Source organism: Pipistrellus kuhlii, unplaced genomic scaffold, assembly GCF_014108245.1.
Source record: "Pipistrellus kuhlii isolate mPipKuh1 unplaced genomic scaffold, mPipKuh1.p scaffold_m20_p_4, whole genome shotgun sequence".
Taxonomy (NCBI): Eukaryota; Metazoa; Chordata; class Mammalia; order Chiroptera; family Vespertilionidae; genus Pipistrellus; species Pipistrellus kuhlii.
This window is the reverse complement of record NW_023425540.1, coordinates 72,248,676-72,257,827: the sequence shown is the minus strand read 5'-3', so window position 1 is coordinate 72,257,827 and position 9,152 is coordinate 72,248,676. Positions and strand designations below refer to the sequence as shown.

General features: G+C 57.3%; 1 protein-coding gene across 2 annotated transcripts; it reads left to right on the top strand.

Annotated features, from left to right (window-relative positions):
* The first annotated feature begins 3,390 nt into the window (after nucleotides 1-3,390).
* On the top strand, nucleotides 3,391-8,121 carry UPK3BL2 (uroplakin 3B like 2). 2 transcript variants are annotated; one of them, XM_036409330.2, is made up of 6 exons: nucleotides 3,403-3,800; nucleotides 5,545-5,697; nucleotides 5,992-6,211; nucleotides 6,702-6,778; nucleotides 6,967-7,087; nucleotides 7,890-8,121. In XM_036409330.2, the coding sequence occupies exons 1-6, from the start codon at nucleotides 3,536-3,538 to the stop codon at nucleotides 7,996-7,998; spliced, it is 945 nt and encodes a 314-aa protein (XP_036265223.2). In that variant the 5' UTR covers nucleotides 3,403-3,535; the 3' UTR covers nucleotides 7,999-8,121. The 2 variants fall into 2 exon arrangements, with proteins under 2 accessions (XP_045427670.1, XP_036265223.2); XM_045571714.1 differs by lacking the exon at nucleotides 5,545-5,697 and having other exon boundaries at nucleotides 3,391-3,800.
* The last annotated feature ends 1,031 nt before the right edge of the window (nucleotides 8,122-9,152 follow it).

The window sequence follows — 9,152 nt, the reverse complement described above, 5'->3', positions numbered from 1 at the left end:
AAATAACCATTAAAGGGAGCATGTTTGTGCAAGGCTTAGTCTAGCACCGTGGACGGCAAACTGCAGCTCGCAAGCCATCTGCGGCTCTTTGGCCCCTTGAGTGTGGCTCTTCCACAAAATACCACGGCCTGGGCGAGTCTATTTTGAAGAAGTGGCGTTAGAAGAAGTTTAAGTTTAAAAAATTTGGCTCTCCAAAGAAATTTCAATCGTTGTCCTGTTGATATCTGGCTCTGTGGACTAATGAGTTTGCCGACCACTGGGCTAGCAGAATGGGCTTTGTTTTATTAGCCCCTCCTAACGCAGAGCCCTGTATCTTGATTCACCCTTTCACCAACAATATTGATATGGTAGATGCAAAAAGACAGTAGGCTTTGTTAAGGTAAAGATTGACCTTTGCCCTAGCTGGATTGCTCAGTGGGTAGAGCGTTGGCCTGCAGACTGAAAGGTCCTGGGTTCAATTCTGGTCAAGGGCACATGCTCTGGTTGCCAGTTCAGTTTCCAGCTGGGGGCATGCAGGCAGCAGCCAATCAATGATTCTCTCTTAACATTGATGTTTCTATCTTTCTCTCCCTCTCCCTTCCTCTCTGAAATAACCTTTGTCAGGGAAGATACTGGCCTAAGACATGACTACCCACCATAACTGCTTTTAGTTAAAGTTTTGATTTCAGATCATCCTTTGTGGTTACTTTAGGCCTCTGAGTTTGCAAGACCGCTATGCAAACCTTTCCTGAGTTAGGTTAGCATGTGGCCTCTTTACGTCCACAATATATACATGTGTGTATACACAGACGTTAGCAGCAAAACACAGGTGTTGCCTCTGTCCTTGAGAATTCAGAGCCAAGACTTAATTGCAACATGGTGCCATTGAGGTCACAAATACAAGTGAAAGTGAAAGTTTATTTAGAAAGTCACAGAGGTACCGCCAGCTGGTGTAGCTCAGTGGTTGAGCATCAACCATAAACCAGGAGCTCTTGGTTTGATTCCTGGTCAGGGCGCATGCCCAGTTTTCCTGCTTGATCCCCAGTAGAGGGCGTGCAGGGGGCGGCTGATCAATGATTCTCTCTCATCATTGATGTTTCTATCTCTCCCTCTGCCTGCCTCTCTCTGAAATCAATAAAAACATATTTAAAAAAGAAAAGAAAGCCACGCAGGCAGAAAGAGCGAACCATGAAAGCAGTGAGAGGTAGGCTGTGAGCTCCGGAAGCAAGTTACAGAGGCCAGAGAAGGGCTCTTAGAACTTAGGAGAAAGAAAGGCAATGAAAACACACCCGGGGGAAGGAGGGACGGGGTGGGGTGGGGGTGGGGGTAGGGGTTGAGTCCTTATCTTGAGGGTTCTTATCTGGAGGTCTCAGGGGAGCATCACAATAGACTGTTTATCATCTCACTGATTGGCGGCACCAGTGCCCGGGGTCATTAGTCATTGCAGCTAGTCCCTATGTCAGCCCAGGTTTGGCTGCTTTTCTGGGCCTGGAGCTGAAACACCACTGAGGTCCACATGTTATCTCTAGTTCGACCAAAACTCTGTCTGTGGTCAGCAGACCCCAGGCTCTGCTTCCAAAATCTTTAGATGGGGGTCAGAACCTCATTGTCCTGAGGGCTTAATGCTTAAGGGCCTGGCCACCAAGGGACCATGGAGGCTGTTCCCGCTCTGAGGGGTCTACCCCATGACCAGCAACACGCCGGGGGAGGAAAGGTCACCTGGGGCTTTCTCCCTGGTGACCTTCTGAACCTGGCTTATGGTTCCTACTCTGCTCACGCCTGTCTAACTGCCTCCTACAGATGTATAGAGTAACAAAGCCCATATATATATATATGAGGGAGGGATCCAGCAAATATAGTAAAATGTTAACAATTGTTGGATCTGGGTACAGGTTATTTATTCAGGCATTCATTGTACTATGTACTTTTATATTTTAGAGATGTAGCCATCCTATTAATAAAAGCCTGTGTGGTTGTCACACCCTCACACCATAAAAAGTGATCACCAAAAGGCTGTGTGTGTAGCGGGTGCGTGTGCGTGGGCGGGAGCTTGATGCTGGGTGCGTGGCATGGAGGCAGGTTCCGAAGCTCTGTGCACAAGGCCTGGGGGTCCCACAGCTTCGGCCTGCCTCTTTGGGGCGATCCATCAAGGAGCTCAGGATGGGTGGGCGGGGCATAGCTCTTTGGGGTGATTGTGGGCCTCCGCACTGTCAGAGGGCACAGGCCAGGCTGAGGGGACCCTCCCCACCGGTGCCTGAATTTCATGCACCGGGCCTCTAGTTTCCATAGTGAAAAGCTGGGGAGGTAAAGAAAGCCTTCCAGGGCTGGGTCTGACTGGGCTTGCTGGCTGGGCCCCAGTCGGACCCACTTGTGTCCCCCTCTCGCTGCGTCTGGACAGAGCAGCTCTGGTCATGCTCTCTCTCCAAAGCCAACATATTTGCTTATAGTTCTGCCTGTCCCACCTCCGTGCCCTCTCAGGAAGATCGTCATCTGAAACCCAGCAGTGCAGCCGCCATTGTGCTGAGCTGGCTGCTCTGTGGAGGGCCCGTGCAAGACCCTGGGAGCCCGCCCACTCCGCTGCCCTCCTCCTCCCAGGCTCTGCCTCCAGGGAGCTCTCCGCAGGAGGCTCAGGTGCGCCAGATGTAACAATACTCAGTTACAGTGATTAGGAAGGGGAGCCAGCCCGCCTGGCTCAGTGGTTGAGCATCGATCTCTGAACCAGGAGGTCATGGTTCAATTCCCAGTCAGGGCACTTGCCTGCGTTGTGGGCTCCATCCCCCATGGGGGACATGCAGGAGGCAGCTGATCAATGATTCTCATTATTGATGTTTTTATCTCTCCCTCCCTCTCCCTTTCTCTCTGAAAACAATAAAAATAGAATTAAAGGAGTGCAAATGCATTACAATAGCTAGGAAATATTTATAGTGGTTAAATATATTTTTTATTTTTACTATTCCTAAAAGGAGGTTGAGTTTGGGGAGGGTACCTCTGGCCAGAGCAGACACCTGGCTGAGAGGGGCTGGTGCCCGAGGCAGGCACACAGCCTTCAGGTGATTGCTCGTTGTGGCCGCTCCTGTCCAGTGAGATGGGGTCCATCCATGCTCTTCCCACCCGCCTGGGCCCTATTCAGTAATCTGTGTTGTCCCGCCTGGATGGAGATCGGGCAGGTCATCTCCCTGGATGAGGAGAGGAGGGAGGGTGACCTCAGGGAGCCCCCTGTGAGCTTGCCTCTGAGTGGGGTCCTCTAATTCGAGCTCTGCCTGGCTGACTGGATGATCTTGGACACAGCTCCTTCCCCTCTCTTAGCTTCATCCTGGAAATGGGGGGGCGGGGGGACCCCTCTCTGCACAGGAGGGCTGTGGAGAGCTCTCGCTGCCAGGCTGGGGGCTGTTTGGATGAGAAGATTGCATAGGGTGTGGCCGGACTGTCACGGGGCTGCCTCCTCTCTCCCGGCCCCTACCCGGCCCTCCCAGATTTGGGATGAGGATGTTCAGGCTTGTCTTGGCAGCAGCAACTGATTGTTCTCTTCAGGCCCCTCCCTAGCAATGCCAAGTCCATGGGGCCAGCGGATTCTGCCCCAAAACCTGTCCAACCAGTTGTTTGGGAGGAGGGGGTGCCGGAAGGGGAGCAGGAGGTGCCGGCAGCAGCCTCCCCCAGCCCAGACCAGTCCAGGCCAGGAGCTCAGAGCTCTGGACGCTGCAGACAGACCTACTGGCAAACAGTTGGACTTGGCCGGGCCATGGGGCTCAGTGGGGGACAGTCTGGGCTGCTGATGCCACCGTTGCTGCTGCTGATGTGTCTGCAGCTGGGGACAGGCCTGGGTGAGTGAGAAGGGACAGAGGGTGGGGGTGCCCCTTGTGCCTCAGGCTTCAGGACAGACCTGACCTCCATGCCTCACGGCTGGGGACTGGGTCTTGGGTGGGTCAGGAGAGACAACCCACCAAAGAGGTCACAAGGCAGACCCTATCCCCTACGCCAGTGTTTCCAAAACTTCTCTCATGATGAGAATCACCTGGTGGGGTTGTTAAACTACAGACTCCTGAATCCCAACTAAGGAGTGCTAAACTAGAATTTTTGGGAACATATAGGTAAAATTGTAGACTTAACTAGTGCTCTAAGTTGAGAGCACTAGTTAAGTCTATAAGTCTTCTAAGCTTAGAGCACTAGTTAAGTCTACAATTTTACCTATATGTTCCCAAAAATTCTAGTTTAGCACTCCTTAGTTGGGATTCAGGAATCTGTATTTTAACAGCTCCACCAGGTGATTCTCATCACGAGAGAAGTTTGGGAAACACTGCCCTATGCCAAGAGAGGGGAGTGAGCGATGCCTCCTCTCTCTCTGGGTTTCACCTCTGTGCACTGAGCCCGCACCCCATTTCTCACCAAATGGTCCTCCTTCGCCTCTCCTTGCCTCCCTTAAAGAAGTCTACAGGGACAGCCTCAAGGAAGCTCTCAGAGGGGGCGAAGGCATTGGTCTGTGAGCTCTCAAACCAGAGGGCTGAGATCCCAGCCTCCCCGCCTTCCCCCTCAGTAAGCACGAAGTCCTTGCTGTGTGCACTGGGCACTGGGCACAGGCCTGAGGCAGAACTGGGAGCTCAGAGAAAGGAGGGTGCTAGCTCTGAACCTGGGGAGTGAACTGGAATTAAATGGAGATAAATTTAATTGAACCGAATTGAACCAAAAGTGGGGGAGAGGGTCCTGGAGACTTGCATAGGAGCTCACCTCATTTCTCTGTGGCTCTCCGGTATTTGGGGCCCAGGGAGGAGTTAGGGGTTCTGAGCTCCCTCGGCAGCGGGGCTGGACAAGGGCATGGAGCCCAGGCTTCTTGTCCTTCTCAGCCACCCCTGCTTTTCCCAGATGAGCCTCTGAGGGGCCGAAGGGGGTCAAGTTCCAGAGGGAAAGTGACTGAGGCGGGATGGGTGGTGGCAGAGCACTCACTGGGCGAGAGGGGGGAGAGAAGGTGTCCTGGGCTCTGAGCCAGGACATAGCCCCCTTCTTGGTGGCCCACATCCAGGCAGAGGTCTTGGAATGGAATTTCCTCTGTCACTGTGGCCCCCCTCCCGCACCCCCACTCCCACCCCAGCCATTCATTTCTCTCATCAAGCAAAGCAATCTGGACCATGTGCGTGGAGCTGGAGGGAACTCGAGGTCACTGGGCACCAGAGGGTCCAGGCTCCCTCAGATCTGAGTGTGACCCTGAAAAAGCCCATGATCCCTTCCCCAGAAGAACTTCATGTAACCCTGAAAAAGCCCATGATCCTGTCCCCTTCCCCGGACTCTGTCCGTCACACAGAGGCCCGATGCAGGGCAGGGCCAGAGGGGCCTCCCTGACGGCCCAGAGCCCAGGGCTCCCAGGGCAGCGCCAGGGCCGGACTCGAGGACACAGAGCTGCCAGGACGCCTGCACACAGCTCCCAGGAGAAGCCCTCGGCTCCCTCAGCCTCGGGCCCCCAGGGCAGGGCGTGCCTCTCCCTGAGACTGGGCTCCGGTGCTCCGTCCTCCCCTCCGTCTGGGCTGCGGGAGTTGGTTTTCTGGCTGAGCCTGCTCTCTGACCCGCCCGCCCCAGAGCGCATCGACTATGTGCCCCAGCTCGCCAGGGCCATGCTGGCAGGGACCCTCACGCAGTCCACCTTCACGCTGGAGCAGCCGCGAGGCCAGTTCAGCCGCCTCAACATCTCCGACGTCGACCCCATCTGGCTGGTGGTGGCCCTCAGCAACGGTGGGTGCCGGGGCCGCGGGCAGGCCTGGTCCTCCCCGTGTGAGAGGGACAGGGCGTTGGAGGAGCCGCAGGGGCGGAGGGAGCGGAGGAGGTGCTGCTGGGATGTGGCCGGGGGCTGCATGGCCTGGTGGGTTGTGCTGGAGCCCTGCCCCTGTGGCCCCCCTGCCGTATGGGGCCAGGCGAGCAGGTCGAACACTAGGTCCGGGGACCCACAGGCTCCTGAGGACGGGGGTGAGCCAGCCCCTGTTGTCAGAGCCATTGTTCCCCACCGTCTGACCTGAATGCCCCCCTCAGCCTCCCAGAACTTCATCGCCCCGCGGAGGGCGGAGGACACCCCAGTCCCTGCCGACCTCCCCCAGAAGGGCTACTACCTCACGCTGATGGCCAGCCGGGCGCTCTATCCGGGGAGCCAGCCTGGCAACCAGATCCGGGTCCTCCGTGTGGGCAATGACACCGGCTGCTCCCCAACCACCAGGGGCTGCAACCACCCCCTGCCAGGCCCAGGTCCCTACCGGTGAGCAGCTCTGCCTGTGCCCAACCTGAGCCCGGGGCAGCTCCCAGCCGGGGCCTGGGTCCCCTGCCCTCGTGCCGCAAGTGGGAGGAGGCCGGGGTGAGCTCTCCTGTCTTCCTGGAGCACAGGGACCCTGCCATGAGCCCCTGCCCCTATGGGCAATTGGGATCCCACAGGTGGACTCTCCCCATCCAGGCAGGATGGCCCCTCACACCATCTCCCCTCCCTCAGGGCGTGCTCACTGATGTTCAGTGCTGGGGGGTCTAGTCTGCCCCAACACATTTCCCTTGTGAGGACCCCGAGGCCTGAGAGGGTGCGGGGTGCACGCAAGGCCACACAGCTGGGCAATGTCATCGCTGTCCTGGGAGCCCAAGGCTGTGCTTTAAGCCTTAGTCCCCGTCCCCCACCCACCGGGACCTGGGCGTCACGGGGGCAGACTGATAGGCACCAGGACCCAGGGACCGTCACCCCCAGTGCTGGGTCTTCTGTTCAGAGTGAAGTTCCTGGTGATGAGTGGCAGAGGCCCTGTGGCTGAGACAGAGTGGTCCAGTGACACCCGTCTGCAGCAAGGTATGGGGCCAGGAGCGCAGGTCACACCCACGGGAGAGCCTGTCCTGAGGACTGGGGGTGGGCCGGCCCCGGTCGGTCAGAGCCACCGTGGCCATTATGCTGTCGGCGGGTGCCCCTCCCCGAGTCTGGGTGTTCCAGGCCCCCTTCTCAGGTCAGACCGCATCTCCTTCCTCCCTGCCTGCCCGCAGCGGAGGCACTCCAGGCTACCCCAGGGCTCCAGAGCGCAGGCACAGTGGTCATCGTTGCCATCTTGTCAGTCCTGCTGGCTGTCCTCCTCATGGCCCTCCTAGGCCTGCTCATCTACACCTGGTGAGTGGACAGGGGCCCTGACCTGGACCCCCTTGATCCCCTTCACCCTCCCTCATTCTTCCCCGGCCCAGGCCCCCGGCCCAGCTCCCCCTCGCTAGGCTTGCTGGAGTGGCTTTCCCTGAAGGCCAGACATGGGTAACAATTATTGAGCAAGGAATCCCCAAGGTTCCAGAACCTCAACCTCTCCCTCCCTTGTCTCTTCCCCTACCTGCCCCGGGGTTCACCATTTCCAAGTGGGCGCCACTGCCCCCTGGTGGCCATAACTGGAATTGTGCATGGGGGTAGGCAGCAGACTCCAGCCGTGAATTGCTTTTAGGCCAAGTGTTAATCGTTGCCTCAAGCTTTTCATTCTGAGCTCAGATGGGGGCCTGGGGATGAAGGGGTGTCCAAATGGCCCTGGAAAGGGGAAGAATATCCCTGGGGAGGATTTGGAGAGGTGGGGGGGAAGGGGGGAGGTGGAGGGAGTGCTGGGGCTGGAGGGTTGCGGGTAGCCAGCCAGGGAATGGCTGTATGGAGGAAGCCAGTGGTGGGTTTTTATTAGGGGAGACAGGCACCCTGGGGTGTGGGGAGTGGGAGAGGAGGGCATGGGGCTGGGTGTAGTGCCAGGGGAGCGGAGAGCTGGCTGTGTGAAATGCAGAGGAATAGTCTGGTTTCCTTTGGCTAGTCCAGCTTGGTCAGGGGAGCCTCAGTCTCTCCGGCTCCTTTGCCTAGAACTCTGAGCTCCAGTCTAGGCAACATCAGGGGACCTCAGGCCCTATGTTCCTCATCCTCTCTCCTGCTCTCCTCCCTGCCCCCACCCAAGCTATGACACCTGTGGGAGCACCCCCATTTCGGGACCAGGAGAGTTGGCGTTCATGAGAAGATATAACCCCCACCACGTGTTCAGCCGTCCAGCTTCGGGGGGCTCCTGAGTGCCTCCCAGGGGCCCCCATCTATCCCTCAACCTCCTCCCTGGTCCGGGCTGTGGAGCCCGGGTTGGGAGCACGTCTTGCCGCTTCTGGACCTCAGAAATAAATGTCCCTGGCACTGCCCTGCACATCTGTGTCATTGTATCCTCGTACCTGGATGTTTCCCAGCCCGCTGCCCCCAGATCCTTGGGGGTGAGGGTCTTAGGAGGATGTAGTATCAGGGGTTGGGCCTAGGGTCCCAGGCCAGCTAACCCATCTAGGGCAGAGCAAGCCCCTCTTCCGGCCTCAGTGTCCCGATGGGGACCAGTAAAATGGGGATGATCGATCACACTGCCCGCTGGGCCTAGGTGAGTCCAAACCAAGGAGGTGAATGGGCTGCCTCGGCTCTGCATGTTTGACACTTGCTCCCCTCACCCCCAGCGGCCTCTTGTGGCCCCTCTTTCCTGCTGGCCTCGCCTCCTGGCTGGAGGACTGAGGGCCCTTCACCTCCCCTTTCTCCACTTCCTGTACAAGAGGTGCAGCGTCGCCGGAACCGGTTTGGCTCAGTGGATAGAGCTTCAGCCTGTGGACTGAAGGGTCCCAGGTTCGATTCGGTGAAGGGCATGTACCTTGGTTGCGGGCACATCCCCATTGGGGGGTGTGCAGGAGGCAGTTGATCGATGCTTCTCTCTCATCGATGTTTCTAGCTTTCTATCCCTCTCTCTTCCTCTCTGTAAAAAGTCAATAATATATATATATATATATATATATTTTTTTTTTTTTTTTTTTTTTAAAGAAAAGAGGCTCAGTGTCTAAGCTTCACCCAACCCCGTGCTTGCTCTGGGCCCGGGGACCAGAAGTACCTGTGAAACTCAGCTCCTAGAGAAGCCTGGGTTCAGCCCCCAGCAAATCCCAGCCCTGAACCTAATCCAGGCACCATCTATCCTTCAACCTCCTCCCATGGTCAGCTCCACTCCGGGTGGGCCCCGAGGGCTGGAGGTGACTCAGCAAGGTTCCGCCTCCTTGGGAAGGAGGAGAGGGTTATTACCACGCACAGTGATGGAGGGAGACGGGCTCGGAGGCCCGGAGGAGGCTTCCTGAGCAGTCTGGCCTTGGAGAAGGGGCAGTGCTGTCCCAATGGGCACGAGAAGGGTGCTCAGGGGAGAGCAGCAGCATGT